The 20,117-nt window shown below is 49.0% G+C and overlaps 1 protein-coding gene across 7 annotated transcripts in view; it reads right to left on the reverse strand.

The window, feature by feature from the left end:
- The window catches only part of LMF1 (lipase maturation factor 1), a 208,704-nt gene that overhangs the window by 145,611 nt on the left and 42,976 nt on the right, over window positions 1–20,117 (reverse strand). For 6 of the 7 annotated variants that reach the window (XM_075104693.1, XM_075104700.1, XM_075104695.1 and 3 more), the window contains one exon: window positions 2,531–2,679. In XM_075104693.1, the coding sequence (XP_074960794.1) occupies window positions 2,531–2,679 (149 nt within the window). Of the gene's footprint in view, window positions 1–2,530; window positions 2,680–13,177; window positions 13,310–20,117 lie in introns of those variants that run through there. The other variant, XM_075104697.1, reaches the window with a different exon arrangement.

The following is a 20,117-nucleotide window of genomic DNA, read 5'->3' on the forward strand; positions in this document are numbered from 1 at the left end:
TGGATGGATATTTCTGGCAGGTTAGCAGCCTTCAACTGTGTTCCCTAAACAGTTGCTTAAAATACTCGAAAACTACTGTAAAAGCCATGCCTCAATAGCGGCTGCTGTGTTATGTTTTAAGCACTGCTTTAAACTTGTAGAAATCCTTCCTCAGGCGGAGACCAGCTGCGCTGGGGACTGTGACCTCCCCACACCCATCCCACAGCTCGGGGACACTCAAGCCAGCTCGAGGGTAGATGTGACTGGGACCTTTTCCAGCCAGCTTTGAAAGATCTCAGTTTTAACCAAGTCAATGTGATGTCCAAACGAGGAAGGGGAAAGCATCAAGAAAACAACAAGCCACTTTCTCGCAAAAATTTAATACCAAAACCACCCTTAATTTCTCATCAAAAAAAGTTTCAGGAGAACCGTTCTCGCTAGACCAACAACGTACCCTTCATACCTGTTGGATCGACTGCACTGAGACCGGCAGCTCAGCTGTGATATCCACGTGGACCGTAAATGATGGTCCCCGAGGAGCTCTGCACAGAGCCAGCAGCACGTCAAGAGGCGCCTCGTGCAGAAGCGCCACTGCGCGACAGGTACCGTCACGGACCAGCCCCGAGGCTGTGCGCCGTGTCTCTGTGCCGCAAGCGCCCGCGGCGGCGCCAGCCCTGAAGCACCCCGACTGCTCCTCCAGGCTCCGGTGCTGCAGCAGAGCCCACGCACCGATTTACAAACGAACTGTTGGTTTAAGGCAGGCTATTTTTAAGGATTGTCTTCCATTATTCTCTCCCCAAACCGTACACTGCGCTTGGCTACCACGCTTCCCTTCCAACATCGCTTTCCCATAAACAGCACCAGGCTCCACAGACGCTCCCATTTCGATTCCTTTCCTACCAGCAGTTCTGCTAAGAACGATTCCGGCTTTTTTTTCTAATAGCAATTTCCCGGGAAAAGACTCCACAAAAAGGATCACAAGAGCTTAAATTTTGCATTTACCTACCGAACCACAACAGCTTGTTTGCCATGAGTGTCCTGACACCGTGTGTTCAGCCCAGCACGGAGATCTTCCCATCAGCTCCTCCTGCTCTCACCATGGGGAGCGTTGAACAAGACCCTCTCTCTACAAGAGTCAGGCTGCCCCAAAGGCTGGATTTCTATCATTTAAAGTTGCAATTACGGACGCATCCAGTAGCCTCCATCCCAGGGTACGGCAGGAGCAGTGCGGTGGAACCGCACCGCTCACCTGAACTGCAGCCGAAAGCCTCCTGGCATTTCGAAAGCATCGCAAAGGTGGCTTTGTCCCATAAACCCTTACTATTTTCAACCAGTGGTTGAACTGCAACCTGTGGGATTATTCACACATGCAGCTATTGTGTAGGGTCATAGAAAGCTGTGCTGGAAAGCACCTTCAGGAGTCATTTTATCCACCTGTATTGCCCCACAGCAGGGCCAGATCTATTTAATTAATAACGAGCAAGAATTGCAGGAATTAATAATGAGCAAGAACCACAGCTGAGCAAGATTTGGCAACGCTACACAATAGCTATGGCAGAGAAATGAAGGCAACATCAGAGAGTGGGGTCTGAAATACCGCTTGCACAACACATGCGAAAAAGCAAAATTTTCCGCTCTCTCAGGACGAATTTGCTGAGCCGCTGTGGGCTGGGAAGCCGCCCTTTGACGCAACGAGCATATAGCACACTTTTTTTCCAAGAATATCTACTGCAATAACAGGTTCTCCATGAACAGAGGTGCCTTGAAAACAGGTAATGCTAAGGTTAACACACAAAAAAGTTTGTCTTTTATTTATTGTATAAGAGCAGGAGGATAGTTACGAGCTGATCGAGCTCACCTCCAGATTCAAGGACTTCAAGAGCCGGGGTGAGAGGAGGGTTTCAGAGCAAATGGACACAGGAATGTCCCACCTGCCTGCGACCTCCTCCTCCAGTGATGATCCTTAGCTTAAAGGTTTGGGATATTTTGAAACACCCAAAACATGGATCGAGATGACATGGTAACGCCCCTGCCACACCTTGGTTTTAACAAAGATGTGTCGGTTCCTGATGGATTCTTTTACAAGCCAGCGGGAATTTCCGCTGGCACTGGGACAGCAATGCAGCAATTGTTCTCTCTGAAACCACGGAGCAGAGAATGACACTTCAGTAAAGCGCACACAAAGGAAAAATAACTCAGGGTAAAGCTCCTGGTTCCTGGGAATTACCCACTGGATTCCCAACCATCTTATCAACAAGCCACAATGCCCAAGTCTCAAACTTCACTTTTATTCCTTTTGAAAAGTCAATCACAAGAGCAGCACCAATATATCAACACAGATAATCTTACCCCTGGCTTTGTCCTCCTTAAAACAAACACCAATAATAAGTTGAAAGATTCCGCGAACCAGAGCACAAAGCATTTCCTGCTACATGTTCCTTCCCTGTAACCAGAAGAATTCCTACACCAGAGGACTCCAATGTTTTCTGCTAGGATGAGATCCTCCTCCTGCTGTCACCTCAAAAGGACAGAAACGTGAATTCCCACTTACCGCTCCAAGCATGATCCTGAAAATCAGCCACCGAAAGCCCCAGATGACGATGCTGGAAGGAGGCGTGTGCCGGGGCAGGCGGGAGAGGGTCCAGAGCGGGCAGAGGAATATCCCCAGGAACCCTGTTTCCAGGAGCTGCGACTCCCATCCTGCAGCACCAACATGCGGGAAATGAAAAAGAAAATAGTCACTGCACGAGCCCTATAAGTCATCCTTTCACGAATTTTAAATACCCAAGAAGGGAAAAAAAAAAAAAACCAACAACCTGCAATGGTTTTTAAATTAAACTGGGGGGAGCTGAGTTACCAACTCCGTCCCAGAACATACACACCACACACAGGGAATTCCGATGCTTTAAGCTACAGCGTGAACGATGCACAACCTGCGTTCGGCGCGTCAGCTCGCGGTGCCCTTCTGCAAGAGCGTATGCCGACGCTGCTGTTGTTTATGTGGTTGTTTTACGCAGTGTGAAGGAAGAGAAGAAAAATAAGAACTTTTATAAAGCAAAGGAAAATGGGATCTAAGTGACGCAGGCACAGAACTGATCGGTGTTGCTCCTGACTCCTGCAGAGCATGGACTGGCCGAGCCGGGGCCAACAGTCCCACCGGCTTCACGGGATTCGTGCCCAAAAACAGGGCAGTCTTTATCTTCCAAAGAGGATGACTAAAATCACATTAAGTCTTATTCATCGTCAATATTAATGTGCGACCAGAAGCTTCAAGTCTTTAATCATAAAGAAAAATCATAACGATAAAGGTCCAACTCGGCCACCAAGCCAGTCCTACACACTGCTGGGTTTGGCTAAACGGCTCGAGGCTGAGCACCAGCAGAGCCGAGGGCGAAGCGCAGCCCTGTGACCACACGGTGAACCGGTTGCCTGCGGTACCAGACGCTTTGGAGAGGACAGACTATAACCTGCTTCCTGCAAATCTGCATTCTGGATTTTCTTTTTTTCCAGCACAGCACAGTGTATAAATATTGAAATGATTATTCAGGAAGAGCCAGAACGCAGCAGTTCTGTTTTGACAGGTGAAGTCCAACCTCCACTACGTTTTTAAGTAGCAAAATACTGATGCCAAAACCAAATTACTCTAACTTTGTCTTACTTCCAATTACACACTCTTATTTTAAAATATTTCTGTGTGATACAATTGCACTCTGAAGCCATTTGAAAAGCAAAAGAAGAAAAAAAAGACACTAAATGGCACACAAGTGGGGACAATTCCTGAAAACTCAGCAACCTCGCTGGAGCCATTTAGGATGCCGGCATTCCCGTCTACATAGATGAAACCCTGGGTCACTTGTAGCCACGCTCCTTCCCAAGAGTCCCCCAAGCACTTCACTAGTTTTCAAGCGGCAGCAACAAAGTTTTTGGCCCATAACACCTCCTCTCACCCAGCCCAAACAGGCAGGGTCACACCTACCAAAGGCATTCATTTCTTCCCGCTCCAGTCCGAGCCACCGGATCGCACACCAGGCCGAGATTTTTAAAACCCACGATTTGACGTTGTCACACAAACAAAACTACACTGAATTATTTTAAACTATTTGAAGTAGCAGCCATGCAACCTCCTCCTTTCTCTTAATATGCACAGGGTCCTTTAAAGCAAAATGTAATATGGGGGGTTTTGTTTTTGAAAAAGATTATTATATGCCAAACAGCTATTACCATTCTCCCTCCATACATCCTGTGGTTTCTAGAACAGATTCCCCAACTGCCAAAATTAGCGCTTCGGAGATGAGAAGCGAAGTATATTGTTATAAAAGCAGCTGCACCAGGAAAGCAATGGCTAATACAAAATGTGAAAGGTTAATTGTTACTAAACCCAGCCGCAAATAGCAGTTATGGGTCTAACTGGCACCAAAATGGTAGTATATCTCCTTCGTTTCTGCCGGCACAAGAATCCCACTGTTATCAGCGTTTTCATATGTTAATCAGTGTGTTTCCCTGCAGACGTATAGGATGCACGCTGGGTGGCTGAGCAGGAAGGCGTCTCCAAATGCCTCCTCTGCGCCTCCAAACGGCCTGCACATCCCTACGCACGCATTTCCCTTCCCGAGCAGCATCGCCTCTCACCAAGCAGGACACGGTGGCTTTACTTTTTTTTCTTTTTCTAACTTTATTTTAAAACAAACTCCTAGGGAGGTGTTTGCGTGCGTGGCGGAAAAGGGCACGAAAGGACCGCGCCATCCCACGTGACACATTTCTTGCGCCTTCAAATACGTCCCGCGAGCACACGTCCGGCGTGCGGGGGACGCGTGCGTGAGCGCGCGCGTGTCCGAAGCGAAGCCGAAGCCTTCCCGGTATGCGCTGGCCTCCAAGGCTCACATGTTCAGCCTTGCACCTGTGCTTCTTGTTCCAAAGCGACAAGTTTGAATCCTGGCACCGCCACCACCCGGCTGCGAGTCCAACAGCATAATCCGATGCGATCCGTGCCAGCGAGGGGGACGGCTCAGCGCCGCGGCGGGAGGGTCGGGTCAGAGTAAACAGCGCTGCCAGCTGTTGGGAGAAACCTCTTAAATTACCCACTGCTGACAACGGGGGCTGGCAGCGGGTGCAGCTAAGCCGGCACCAAACCGGGTTTAACTGCAAGTGCAGCCAAGGACAAACTACGGTCACAGCATCGTTTCAGAAGTCTCAGAAGTTTCAGAAGTCTCCGGTCTAAACCTCCCCCGGCTTGAGGCTAAATCCTGCCCAGCTCCGGCTGCTCTGCGCCCATCGACGGCAACGGCAGATTTGCCAGCGCAGAGGAAGTGCTGTGCCGTGCTTTGCTCTGCTACTGACCTTCGTATCAGATCACGGCAAGTTCCTGCTAAAACACAAGTTCAAGATGCACGGAGAGCCTCTGATTTATTAACAACCCTCTTCCTGATGGGCTGAGTCTGCACAGCTGGCAATGTGGTCATGCAGATCAACTTTCCATACCAGCACACATCACCCAAACAGTCACATTCCCTGCCCTCGGCAGCAGAAGCTCCTTCTTCAGCCTCCACCCGTCTTCCTTCAACCCCAAGCAGCTCCTTGCCCCAGACCCTTCCCTGCGGCAGCTCTCCCGCTCCCAACCCACCGCCAAAGTTGTCCTTGATTTCCCCCACCCCATTTCGCATGGATTCATCCTGATTGTAACTCATTAGTCCTCTTACAGGCTTCGTGCTGTGCAAACACAGTATTGCTTGCGGCCGCTCCATACGCGGCTCAAGCATTCTGATGGCAGGATTATGCGAGACGCTATGCGCATCATGTTTTCGACAAAAAAATTTACCGCTAAGTCATGAAGACTTTCAAGGACGTGACCGTGTTCAACACCACAACTGCATCCACGGTACAGTGTAAAAGCGGGGGGGCTCCACTCCATCTCACGTTCGCTTTATTGTAAGTTGATATTACAAAGCAAGATTACAAGGTCCATCAACAGAAACCTTGCGTTTCTAACTGCTGCCTTACAAACAGTTGTTCGCGTCTACCCCTTAAAAGCCTCAGACTCAAAACCCCCTGCAATCTTAGACAGGTTGGAGGCCCTAACCATGTGCCTGCTGAACAGCTCTGAAGTTTGAGCATTGCCACCTTCTGACACCACTTCTGAGGCTCACAAAGCCCAAACGCACCGTCTACATGGAACCAACCAAGCCATCACACCTTGGCTGGGATGACCTCAGGAAGAGCTGACCTGTGCACTTAAGTAATAATATTTTTCCCCGTAACCTTATCCTCCTCCTCTTGCTGCCGAGTGGGTGCTATTGATGAGATTTTGATGATGAGATATTGATGAGATTTATTCGCTGCGGCAGCGCCAGGCAAAGGAGCCCAACACAACTGCACCCTCCACCTCCACCCAACATCCTGGGAAACCCGCACCAAACCCTCCTCCAAGCAGAAATTCCCACCCTCGACATTTTTTAGGACAGTTCTAGCACAGCAAAAACATGGTCATGAAGGAAGTCACCTCTGTGACCTGGGCATCGGGAGCAATACGGGAATCAAAGCACCGGTAACGGAGCAAAGACCTCTTGCCTGGAGCGATGCCGGTTTATCACGTACAGCGACATTTCCCACTCCTAGTGTTTTTGGAGTGAACCCCATTTTATAAACACCAGCAAACCCCACGATATTTAGAGGCATTGAGGCTATCTGAGAAAGGCCGCTCCCATCCTCAAAGCGTCAACCAACACATCCTCATTGCCTGGGATAAACCTCGGGGCTCACCTCCGCCCCGGTCCCTCCGGCCCCGGCGCACACTGATACTGCTGGGAACGAAAGGGTCACGTTGTTGACCCACCTGCTCCTGTTTTCTTCAGTTGGATCTAGTCAAATTTCAGCAGCTGCAGAGCGGCACAAAGCGCCCCATTGTTATCTCCCGCGCAGCCGGAGAGGGAGCCACGGGGTTTGGGATTTTTTTTATTTTTTTTTTTTTAAATTGAAATAAAATAAACTGCCAATGGTGGCTGCACTTGCCCCACACGCGTTTCAAATGTTTGGTACGTGCTCTGAACTTGATGCGGCAAAATCCGTAGTTTGGCATTTTCGAGAGGTCTCTCCTGGGGCAGGGGAGGAGGAGAAGTGGGGAGCATGTGCCGGTGGGGGGGGGGGCAGGAAAGACAAGGAAGGGGTGGAAGCAAAAAACAAACACACACACACACACCCCCACACCCAGCCCCACCCCCAAAAAAAGCCTCCCTGTTTTCCTTTTAGCGTTTTCAACTGGTTTTCTTTGTCAAAATTTGATAAACCCTCCAACAGTTTAAATTTTCAGCTAGGAAACTTAGCCCAACACCAAGTGATCTCTAGAGTCAAAAACCATTTGCTGCTTGAAAGGGGAACGGCAAAAGCCGGCACCGCGCGGTCTCGCTGAACCCTTCGGCAGAGACCCTACATGTTGGCAGGAACATCTGATGTGCTGTAGGAACCATTATGGGTGCTTAACATGTAAAAATAAAAAGTCAATTTGATATGAACGCTCTCCAGAAAAGTCCAAGGCAGTCCCATTATGGCTCCCTACAGAGAGTATTATTTCTAATGGAATATAGATTATATAGCATTATATCATTAAGGTTTCCAATTTTCATCTTTATTATTTACCATCAAATACCTGATGATAAAACCAGCCAAGTTATCGCAGCTTGTCCGTGGCTGTAGAGGAAAGCCAGAGCGAGCCCTTCCCAGCCAGCCCGGCACGCTGCCCCTCCAGCCCTCCCCATCCCAAACCAGGGCTCTGGTTACATGGGCGGTCGGGGAAAAGCAACGAGGCAGAGAAGGGCAGAAAGCCTTCAGAACTAAGTACAAAATAGTCAGGTCCAAAGGTAATGAAATTTCCTATTTTCAATTAATGTGTTTTCTGAGAAGAAAGATTATCCGATCCAAGTCAAACCCCATACCTAGCTATGGTAGGAATAGCTCAGATAATTTATTTTTATTCATTCCCCTTCCTAAAATGTGGGACAAGATAAAACTGCAAACCGTCTCTCCTTGTATATACGTATCTAGACATTAAATTTACAGCGAGCACGTTTGCACGGCACAGACAAATGCTTCTACAACGTACACGCATTTTATAGCTCCCTCTCCGCAGCCAGCGCGCAGAGGAGCCGGGCAGCGGCCAGTGCAGCTGTCTGCCTATGAATATTGTGTGTCAGACACCCCGGCAGCCACAGCGAGGGAGATACCCAATACGGACCGACTTACACTGGAATTAGATTAACTGCTCCTGAGCCTCTCCTCCCTACCTCCCTGAAATTTAGTATGATATGATTTCAGCTATAGCGTTAAAACACCTGTTGAAAATAGGACGGGTCACGCTGATGACTACAGGATATTCTGACCGAGGGCTTTAGTTTGCAAACACTCATCGCAACCGCCGCCTGCGGTTCAACGGATGCGAAGGCACTCGCGGCCAGCAGCCGGCAACACGCTGAGCTGTTAGGCGTTCACCTGCCAGCGTGCTCCCGTCGGCACTGGGCGGCTCTTCGCTCCTGCGCCCACCGCTCGTCCCCGCCACCTTCCCCACCGGGGTCCCCTCCGTCGCCCTGCCACCTGCGCTCGGCTCCCACTTGCGGGAACACAGATCGAATTAGAAAACACACAGAACTGTACTGATGTATCAATACTTGTTCTAATAAGTACATATCACCTTCAAGGAGGGCAGTCAGGCCAAACCTAGCGCTCCTCCGACTTGAAAGATAAATCTCAGAAAAAAAAGAACCCCAACACACCCATGGGAAATAAATGGTTTTGCTTTTTCCTTTTTTTTTTTTTTTTGAACAATACACTCTGTAAATCATTACAACTTTCATCATTCATAGCAACAGCCTCACCAAAGGAGAGCAAAGTTCCTAGCTATCCCACGAAGAGCTGCATCATTTTCAAGTGTCTTGTTAACATGTCTTCTAATACGTTGGTTGGTGGTTGGACTTGATGATCCTCGAGGTCTTTTCCAACCTTAATGATTCTGTGATTCTGTAAGTTAAAACACTGCGCCTGCCAGCTAACTACAAATAACTTTATCTCCAGCGTGAAATACTGGCCACGCTAAAATCCACAGCAAAATTATCACCATTTTCAGCCGGGTTTGGCTTTCATGCAGGAGTTTCACATGTCTCAGCTACCACCTGTTGAAACATGCTGGTTTTTCCTCTCTGCTGAAGACAAGCGCCAGGGGAGCAGGCTCGCCGGCCAGCCCCGGGGCGGGGGAAGAGCATCACGATGCTCAAGATGACACCAAAAACCCAAGTGAGCAGGATCTGTCCGCTGCTATGCCATTTGAGGCTTAAGGAGAGCAACAGCTAGATGCAAACAGCTTAATCTACAGAGGAAGGAAACCCTTGGGAAGCAGAGGATGTTCAGGGAATCGCTTTAACTCGCTGTGCGAGAAGCTCACACCGTGATCGGTTGGGCTCTGCACGCCAGGAGCACTGGGTGCCCCACAAGGCATCACCAGCAGCTGTTCTTCCCCCGCAACACTGCCTTGTTTCCAGTCCTTTTCCCTTTCCCAGAAGGACAACAAACCTATCAGGGGGACAGACTCACTCCCCTCGCTCTCTGGCTTTTCAAGTATCAGTAAAAAGCAGAGGCACAGAGAGCACGTCCAAGAAACGTTCGAGCTTGTGTCAAGTTTTAAAAGTTTCCCAGGGCTCCCGATGGACAGGATTGCTGGCGATTCCTAACGGAAAGACCAGGTCTCTGCGCAGTCACACAGTCTGTAAACACGAAAACCCTGTTAATAATGTAAGAGAGCAGCTTTGAATCTCCTCGTCACCAGGCAGAGCACGCATGCAAGGCTTAACTCTGAAATAATTTAGGTCTTCCAATCAGGGGGAAAGCGAAGCCCAGGCATTAGCACTGCACACACCTTAGGGGCACAGCAGAGCTCTCTTTTCAACCCCTATAAAGCAGAAAGTTTCAACTTTAAGAGTTAAAACTACTGCAGAGCAACAAGAACGCTTCAGTTTGAAGTCACCCCCCAAAAAAAACCCCAAAATTCCAAGTGCAACAGGTGCTGATTGCAGAAGCAGATCTGAACTACGATACAGAAAGAAGGAGAGATTCTTGAAAAAGGAAGAAATCGGTCCAGCACAGCTCTGAGGAGAAGACAATGAGGAAAGACGATGATTTATTGCTTCTCAACTTGGTGGTGCCTTTCACTTGCAGATCCCAGAACAAAGAGATACGTCTCACAAGCCGCCTGCCCCTCGGGGTCTCAAGTCTTTTCAGAGCTACGAAGATCAGAGCTCAGAGGGCTGTAGGACAGAGTCCCCTTTGGCATCGTGGCCTGGGCAAGAGCGGATAACCCCGCTCCTCCGCTCCCACCCCCGGGACATGCTACTGCCCCGACCACCAGCGAGCCCAAGGTCCCAACTAGCTTCCCACAGTCAAACTCTGCCATATCCATTGTCCCCAAACACCACCTATATTCAATGTTTCAAATTTCTCATCTGCCAAAGAGGTAAGAGGCTGGTGATACTTCACGTTTCTAGAGCCAACAGAATAGTTCTTGATGTTGTTGGAAATTTTGGAAAAATGTTATCAATAACTTTTGTTCTTAAAGTATAAACCACACAGAAAAAAAAAAATTTAGCATAAAAACTTTTAAAAGCTTCCAAGTGCTCTCCAGGGTAGTCATTAGAAACTACTTAGGTAACAGGAGGGTGATAGCAGTGAGTTAATGCAGCATTAAATTAGCCCTCCTTCCATGCAGAACTTTAAGTGACAGAGGAATCAGCTGGGAGGATTTTTATTTTATTTTTTAAATAATGAAGTTAATGGATTTCCTGTTTTTAGCTCTGTGGGCGGCTGTCATTTTGAGGGATACGTATATACTGTATTTAATTACTCTGTCTTAAAGTAACGAAAATAATTTCACCTGTGTTCGTATGAACTCAGAGCCACCAGCATCTCTCAAGCATGGCCATCAAGGCAAGAACACGCAAGCGCTGCCGCCTGTCAGCGAGGCGTGTGCTGCCTCTGGAGATGCGTAACCAGAGCAGCTACTGCTTACTCGTTGGACTTCCCAACACCTCAAGCCATCCCTCGAAATCTCCACATGGCCAACAGCCACAAGACCTGTGCCGCAGACGTTGGCAAGCTGAGGGGATCGAGCATCAGGGGTGGTTCACAGCCAAGAGACAAGACCCTGGCTTCCCAGGGTTCCCCACCGCCCTCCTGCGGGCACGGCTGGGGTTGGGGCTAGGCCCCAGGGCAGCCCAACAGCAGGTCTAACAGCTCCTCCAGGCTCACCTCCCACGGCGGGGGATTCACCCCGTTCTCCCCATAACAGATTATTAGGAGCAGGGTCAACGGTGGCCATCGATACATTTGGACAAAGACCAGCAGGATTTAGGCTGGCCACAAAGGTGGGGGAGAAAATAAAAGAGCTAGGCATCCTGCTGATGGTCCACAGACCACAGGCAACACAGAGAACGTTGTAAATGAAATGGGAAGCGATGGAAGGGACCGACTGCGAAACGAGGTGTCAAAGCTGGGAACAGACACAGAACGAGAGGAGAGGCCACGGACAAGCGATGCCACCGCGACCCGGCGATGCGATCCATTTAGCGTTGGTGCCGCACATTGCGTTAGGGCACGGCAGCGTGTTCCCACTCAGTTCTCAGCGGAAGAAAAGAAGGCAGCTTTAAAGGCTTGAAACAGAAAAGCCTGAAGGCAGAGAACAATCCCTGGCTGATGGGAGTCATTGGAGGGAAGCTTCCCCTGCAAAACCGATAACCTGCCTACTGCGGAGCGCTCTGTTTTCCTCTGAAGCAGCTGCCTCTGGTACTGCTGGAAAACAAGTCTTGATGGATCATTGGTTTGAATCCAATATCGTGATTCCTCTGCTCCCCTACGCGGAGGTTCAGGTATACTCTGCACATACCAGCAGAGACCATCTACTGCCAGGTTCCCATGGCACTAGGAAAACAAAAGGGGAAATATGTATCATCACTAAGGAACTCCAGTTCCCGGGACAAGTAATTATAACCTGGAAGGGATTTTCTTTCCAATTATCCTTTCTGTGCCGATTGCTTTGAAGTCCGTGATATAACTGAAAGCCAGTTACAGTTTTCTGGTGAGTTTTCTCTCTGGAAATGCACGCGGATCAGATGAAAAGAATACATGATGGCACAGCCAAGTGCACAGAGTCAGGAGGTTTTGGCTTGAAAGAAAATAAGCAAAACAAGAACATATCAAAAGAACAAGAAAGGCAAAGACTGAACCCTGCTACCAAACCAGAACAGTCACGGTTTGTTCAGGAATCGGTAGTTATTATACACGTTCCTGCCATGTGACTGGAAAAGTCCATAAAAACACCCCGTTTGCTCAGCTCGGAGCTGGTCCGTACAGAGCTCCGCAAGGTTTACACAGAAATCCTGCACCGGCGTTCGCGGCACCTTCCCTCCACGAAGCTAACAGCGACTCAGCAACTGAACTCTCTCAAAGCCCCTTAATCGCAATGAATGGTCAAGCAAAGCTTCAGGAGCTCAAGTGGTGGCTCTGAAAGCCTTAGAGACCCAAACCTCAGCGCTCAGCCCTCCTTCACAGGGTAATATGGGTTCTCCTCCCAGCACTCATCAAGAGCTGATGTGGGACTGATTGGGTCAGAAGTTCAAGTCTACCCCAACATGGCCGAGAGACACCAGGCGGCCATCGCTGCTGCACACATGGGGCCCTCCCTCGCCCAGCCTGCCTCTCCCAGCAGGGTCTCCCCCCCACTACTAGCACCCCTCACTACTCTGGGGGTGGCCCTCTCCTCGGCTTTGGTGGTCGCTGCAGCCCGCGTGGTTACATGACATAAACGGTGCCAAGATAAGAGGCAGAGCGAAAACTGATGGAAACGAGCACAAATATTCATTCAGGAAACTTAAGGTCGTGCTGGGATGGGACTCTGACAGCCCCTTGGGGCTAAAACTCCTGGGAAGGTCATCTTGCAGCTTGGCCTTGCTGCAGGTGAACTCTTTCAGATGGAGCAGGAGCCTCCAAGCATCTGGGAGACGCAGGACCTCATTCCCACCTGCAAAACTCTGAACCTTGGGAAGCCACTGCAACCAAGGACATGAGGGTCCTTTGACTGAGGGAAAGACACCAAGGGCTTTTGGAAGACAAAGCTGAGCCTGAAATACCAAAAATTCCCCTTGGTGCTCGTCTCTTCTACGTTACATACCTTCTTTCTGTGTTTTTCCCCTCCTTACTCTCCACCAAGAAGGCCCTACAACGAAGCAGAAAGTCAGCAGTTTCCACCTTCTCAAGCAACCTGTTGAACACATTTTATCTGTTCTTTATGGACAGGACTCCTGCAGTACTGTGCCATGTGCCTGCAGAGCTAAATTGCTAAGAACAGGTGTCTGTTGGGTGTTAAATCTATCTGCAGGCTGCTCTGGCAGCTTAAGAAACCATTAGCAGCTGTTAACATGGTTAGCATGGCAACGTTGAGCCTAACAGCTCAACCAGCCCTCTTTCTTCACCATTTCAAAACTATCATTCCCCATTTGTACACTTCAAGCAAGAACAAATTAAAATCAATACCATGAAGGCACCTGGCAAGCTCTTTTGCTAGCAGAGAGACAGCAAGTCTTAACGTAAAAAGCATATTAGACAAATTTTTCCTGCTGTATCAAGTGAGATTCCCATCGCCCTAGAGAGATCACATTTTAGCCTCATGCAAGCGCATGTTTTAGCATCAACGTTTGCAGGAGGTGATAAATACTCACCAAGGGATGACTCCTTCATTGGGCTTCCCCACCAGTTTGGAGTGGAACCCTCATTTAAAATTTCCTCTGCCTCCCTAATTTTTTCCTGAACATAGTGTCTTTAAAGTACAGCTCGTATATGGAGTAGGGAAAACCACACCGCATAGTTCATTAACCTCAAGGCAGAAATACCCATCCACCGCCCCAACAGGAGCAATATCAAAGGTGTAATCTCAAAGGGGATATGTGAGAATACCATGGAGTAGGTTACGGCCAACTTTTAGGTTGAATGCGAAAGGCCGTCCTGGTGCAGGAGAGGAAGACGGGTCCTGATAGTAAAAAAGGATCTTAGCTAGCAGGCACGGCACGTCGGTTTCCAATGGGCTGTTCTTACCAGTGCACAGGCCAGAGACACCGGCCATGGCCATGGTCCCACCACTCAGCATGACCAACGCTCATCCACACGCAGCTACACGCAACGCATCACCGGATGCCTACAGAACACGCGCGCCCAACGCCCAGGAGGCGTCATCAGCCCCACAAACCGGAGCGGGAGCATGGGGAGAGCCGGTGCTCGCACAGCCCGGATCCCACCGACCACGCTCATCCAAGGAAACGGCGACAGTGCTCGAGCCAACAGCCATCAGGAGGGAGATGACCACAGGGCCCATTTCCTTCAGGGGTGGCTGACTCCAAAAACTACTTTAACCCACACACGGAGCTTTTAGTTACCTTCCTGCACCATCTGTTACACTCAAAACCTTTTAAAACAAGAGCCAAACAAACAAACAAAGCAGGATACTATTTATACAAGCCAGCATGAGAAAACCACTACAGTACCTATGATATGAATTTTCTGATTCTAAAAAGGGATTTGCTCTGTCTGGAGTGGATGTTATTTTTTCAGGGTTACAGTAAGATAAGAAAATTGATATTGCTGTGCCCTTTAGGAGATCCCCTCTGGTCCCAGCAGAAGTAGACAAGGCTTTCCTTTCCGCTACATCACCCTGAAGCAACTCAACCAACTCTAATGAAGTGATGTAAATCTGCTGTAATTCAGGAATGGTTTAATCCACATATTTTTCAACACGATGAGCTCAGAAGCAGCCAAAATGACTAACGGGACCTCAACACCCACATCTTTAACCTCCAAGAACAAAGGAAGAAAGAAGGAGCAGGAGGAAGTAAGACCAAACACGGATCTCAGGAAATCAAAAAGCTGCTTTCAAAACCCATCTGATCCTTTTAAAAAGATCTGATGGATACGTAGGAGGAAGCAGCAGTTTTTTGGCAATTATGGGACGAACGCCAAAAAGTCAACTGCGTTAGGAAGTCTTTCTCTCCCTGCACAGTACAGAGAGATGAGCAAACACACAAACAAGCAGAAACGCTGATGGTCAGAGACCTGAACTACGCGCCAAGTCTTCCGAGTTCTGAAATTTCCCTGTTGATGCAAAGGAAGAGATGGTCTAGATCAGCAACCTTTTAATGCGGTGCTTGAACAACTAAACTAACAGATAACACACTGAAAATTATAAACAATAAAAGAAATCTGAACTACTTCTACATAATTATTTTCAGCAAACAGGTTGTTACTCATTTTGAATAAAAGCCGGAAGTGTCCTTTGGACACCTTTAAAGCCAATCTGTTAATGGATTTCAGAGACAGGGAGGGAAGGAGGACGCAGAGCCACGCTCAGCCACCTCAGACCAAAACCTGCTATTTCCAGCTTAAACAGAGAAAAGCTAATTAAAATGCTGTGGGCCAGACTTCAGATGATGACCTCTCCTTCCTCACCCCCCAGGAACAGTTACAATTATTAAGTAGCACGTCAAATCCATACCATTTTACTTTTTTTTTTTTTCCCGGTTGTTTGGTTTTTTTGCCATAAGGCAACCCCAAACATTACCCGAAGTTTGCCTTTTCTCTTCCCTCCACCACAGAAATTCCCCACCATGATCAAATTACTCATCGGCCTTCACCAGGATATGCTGAGAGGAGAGAGATATGAGAGTCTTAAGATCTCAGGCCATTTCTGAAGCAATTTTCTCAGCCTGCCCTAGCATTTTAGCCCCCCTGTGAAATGCAGGCGCACAGCAGTTATCCAGAGCAGCTTCCACCCGTCTCAAACACGAGTTTACAGAAGCTCAGCTTATGACCTACAAAATAACAGAATAGCAGGAGTAAATACCCTATTACAATATGCATCTAAAATAGAAATTTAGACTTTAGCTGCTAAAGAAAAGGTAAATCTAAGTCAGGTTTATGTTGAGAAACAGCCAGATGCGGCATTCATGAAGTGGCGCTTTTATAACACGCCATTCGCGATGTTTCCTCACCACATATATAGATATTACTTGTTAAACTTGAAAATCTCAGACGCTGGCAAGAGAGCCAGAGACAGACACCGTTATTAATCGGAACCAGCAGCTGTGAGAATTACTGTGGATTCCGTTTTTAGGAATAAGCAAGTTTCAGAGTGGTAAGAAAACAAAAAGATAAAGCAACACAAAGCAGGGTTATTTATTTTGACAGCTGCGGTTTAGTTTTAACTGTTTGTGACAGTTCTAAAAAACTCTGAAATCCACTTTTTAAAAATAAGGAAGCCTCAGTAACAGTGGCCGGGTTGTGAGTCCAGAGAGGAGACACGGCCGAACCGCGCGTTTTGGGGTCGGGGTCAGCCGCGGGGAAAGCGGGGACACAGCCACGGGCTCCGGTGCTGCCCGGCGGGGTTACAGCTGCTCCTGGGAGCCGCGCATCCCCTGACACGCAGCCCCCGGCGGGTCCCTGCCACCACCCCGAGCACGGGCAGGCGGACGTGGCCCCGAGACCCGCTGCCCGATCCCCAAGTCCCCCCAGTTTTGTCCGGGTAGGTGTTATTGCTGGTAACCATGGCAATGGGCACCCTGCTCCCGGCTGGCTCCCATTGCTTAAGCCCCTACAGGTATCCCCTGCCCGGCCCGAGCAAAGCATCCATAGCAATGACCCGGATTTGCTTTAGTGTTTTAAAATAAATACGAACGTGCTTCCCTTCAGCGGAAATTAGACCTCGCAACCCAGAGTAGTTAGCATTAATACATTCCAAATACCTAACTCCCATTTGCCTGCAGGGCACGATAAATTACCATTTCTAGGTCCTTTATTTCCTGTGCCTGAAAATGGATCTTACCTTGACACACCTCGAAAAGGTCTTGCTGAAAGCCCGGGGAGGGTGACGGGAGCCGGCGGGGAGCACGCAGGGAGGCCGTGCCCGGCCATCGGCCCCCCAGTGTCCCCCCCACGCCCCCGGCCGGGACGCTGGGCTGGGGACCACGCGCGGCACGACGGGCTCCAACACAGACGTGCAGCCACAAAGGAAGAAGGTAAGGAAAGGAGAGGTGAAAAACTTCCAAAACAAACGCAAAATTTATTACTACCGAAATAACAAGGAAACTCCCAACGCTGAGTTTGCTTCTGCATGAACATGAATGCCTCGGTAACCTTTTTTTTCTTGAAAACATTGAAACTAGAGGAAAACAGATCACTTTATATGTGTTTTCACATAGACCTTCTCATTACCGGGACCTGTATCTTAGCTCTGATGCCCACCAGCAGACGTTCTGCAGATACCCTAGGACTTCATGAAATAAAATTAAGAACTACCGGATCAAGCGTGCTGTTACCGACACAGCCACGGTTAACTGGCATTAACTGCACATCTTCTGCGAGAATGATCACTGTTCGTATCGCCTGAAGAAAAACAAGATTCTCAATTCCTGGAAGTTATGAGCCACCCTATGTTTTGGAAAACACTACTCATTCGTTTTATGGTTGGGAATGCCAGCTGGGATAAATTACTTTTGCTTTGCCTAATCTTCCCTAGCACTTGGAAAATAATGTATATTTTCCTTTGTTTTCTGGCTTTTTGCAGAATTGTTGCCTCCTATTGAACAGTCGATATCATTATACGCTAAAAAATTGTAAAAATAAAAAATATTCCTCCAAAAAGCACTTTCCTGAAAGGAAAGTCCCAGAAAAGCCACGCTCGGCTTCCAAGGAGGCAGAATTCGATATCAAACCTGGCAAAAATGGCAACTTAGACATTATTTTATACCCTTAGAAGAAGAAAAACAGAAATCAAACCCAAAAAGCCATCAATTACATCTTTGGCAAAGGTGAGGCCTTGGCCCGAACACAGACTCGTTGCTCATGTGTAAACATGGTTGGCATCTATTAGGATTTATAACGGCCACAGTAGGTTGAACGGCGTTGCGGCACTGCTCCGTGACTCCTCCTGACTCACCGCACCCACAACGCTATGTGCCTTGTGTTTCCTTTTGTCACGCCGTTTTGTTAAATCCAGCTAAACAGAATTATTCGGGTAAGAAACAATTTGTAAGCACTGGCAGCAGTGCAGAGCCCAGCGATTAAAAAAGGAGTAACTGCCTGCCTGGGTAAAGCGTTTCTTTACTGAGACACTCGGGGAAATCCAAGCCAAAGGGCTCGGAGACACCATCTAACTGCGAAGGCTGAAGAGCTGCTGTTTGCCAGCTTTTGGTAATTCACCTACACGAGGAGCTTTCCCCAGTAACTCAGCCCATCACTGGCCCTCCCACCCGGCAGCCCGAGGACACCGCTCGAAGCAGACGGCTCAGTCCACCCCTCCCAGCAGGGCTCAGCCCCTGGCACGCAGACCCAGCACGGACGTGCTCCGACGGTGGCACTGGTCGCCTGTCCCGGGACAAATCCTTCCCCGACAGAGTTATCAGGGAGTTGGGGTGGCAGCCCCGCGCTCGGCTCCCTCCTGGGGAGGTCCTGGGGCGGCAGGGCTGAGCATCGCTCGCCCCACTGAGCGCCAGCGCCGTGGTCCAGGCTGTGCCCCGCGGGGAGAGGAGGGCGGCGGGCACAGCCAAGCCCTAAAACCGGCAAGGTCGGTGCCTGACGCTGGTGCTGGGCAAACGCTCCATTCTCCCCTCGTGCTCGCACTTCGCATGCGCTGCCACAGCAGCCGCTGCTCTGCCTGCCCATCCTCACCTGTCCCCCTCCGACACAGTTTCCAAGCCCAAATTCATCTGGGACAGGAGCGAATGTTCTTGAGAGACCTGAGCTGTCACGCTCAACTGTCAAGAGAATAATTTGATGGGAGAAGTATCAAGGGAGCGATCAAGAAAATCTTGGAAAGGAAATTAAAACAGGTATGCGTTCCCAAAATTACAACATCCACTTCTAACTCGTGCTAGCTGAAATCTATATTTACCCAAGGCAAAGTAACGACATAATTGCACTCTGCAGAAATGACTATGCAAGACAAAACACGTGCAGCACGCTCTGCGGGAAGTCTCCGGTCTTCCACGGTCCGCTTCAGGCCGTGCCGTTGCCTCAGTTTACCGCCTCTCCCCTCTCCTAGGTGGCTTTGCGCTGTAGTTCGGGTACCAGCACACGAGGCACCGAGGCGACAGAGACCCGATCCAGAGGCACCAGCAGGTTTAGAACTGTGGGGCTCTTCGTGTCTTGTTTTCTGCCCCATCCATCAAACCAAGTTTGCTTGACAGGGAATTAACTTCTGTCCCAGGGTTTTGCAGCCGCGCCAGCTGCAGGCTCTGGACAACTGTGGCTGCACCCACAGGGCCAGAGAAAGTGATGGAGGAATCCTGAAGCTCCTGACACAGCAACATTATAAAGAAACAGTGAATATTTTAAGGCTCACGGGCTTCTGGTTTTATTCATGTCTACACCCCATAGTCAGTAACAAAACACAGCAATAAAAAACCAACCCTAAATCCAGTCCCGACTCTCCTCTCCTCTAGCCAGGAGATCACAGAAAAACCCCTGAAAACAAACAACAAAACCAAACAAGAAACCCCACCACCACACTCGCAGGAGGCTATCTTCCATTTTAAATTGTCCAACAGTTTAGCTAGCAAAGCTGTTTTTTCCAGGAATGCATCTTTAAAGTCGTTAGCCCTTTCCCCACTTCCTCAAGCCTTTAACCGCCATTTATTACTTATCACTTCTGCTACAAAATCAAAACCAACTGCAAATTCATTTCGGAGATGTGTAGAGGAAGAAGTTTGCTCCGTTTGTGACCACAGATATTCAGTATCGATTCCTAAGGCTTCTCACCCAAACTCCGTTGTGAAAAGTCATAGCATCGTAGCATGGTGGAGACGCCCGGATGACTTTGGCTTGGCCATCGCCAAGCCCACGTCGCACAGCCCACCAGCGCGGTGCGAAGACCCAGCGGCGCTGAGCAAAGGGTTTGCAGAGCCAGCTTATCAAGCAAAGATGTCCTGACACTCATGCAACCTCTGGTCACTGTCCTGATTCAGGTGACCCCAACAAAATAACTCTCTTGCCCCTCTGATGGATCCCGCATCATGGCTTTCCGAAGAACGACCCGGGGTTGGGCATCCCAGCAAACATCTACCTACAGC

The sequence above is a fragment of the Phalacrocorax aristotelis genome, chromosome 10 (assembly GCF_949628215.1).
Source record: "Phalacrocorax aristotelis chromosome 10, bGulAri2.1, whole genome shotgun sequence".
Lineage (NCBI taxonomy): Eukaryota > Metazoa > Chordata > Aves > Suliformes > Phalacrocoracidae > Phalacrocorax > Phalacrocorax aristotelis.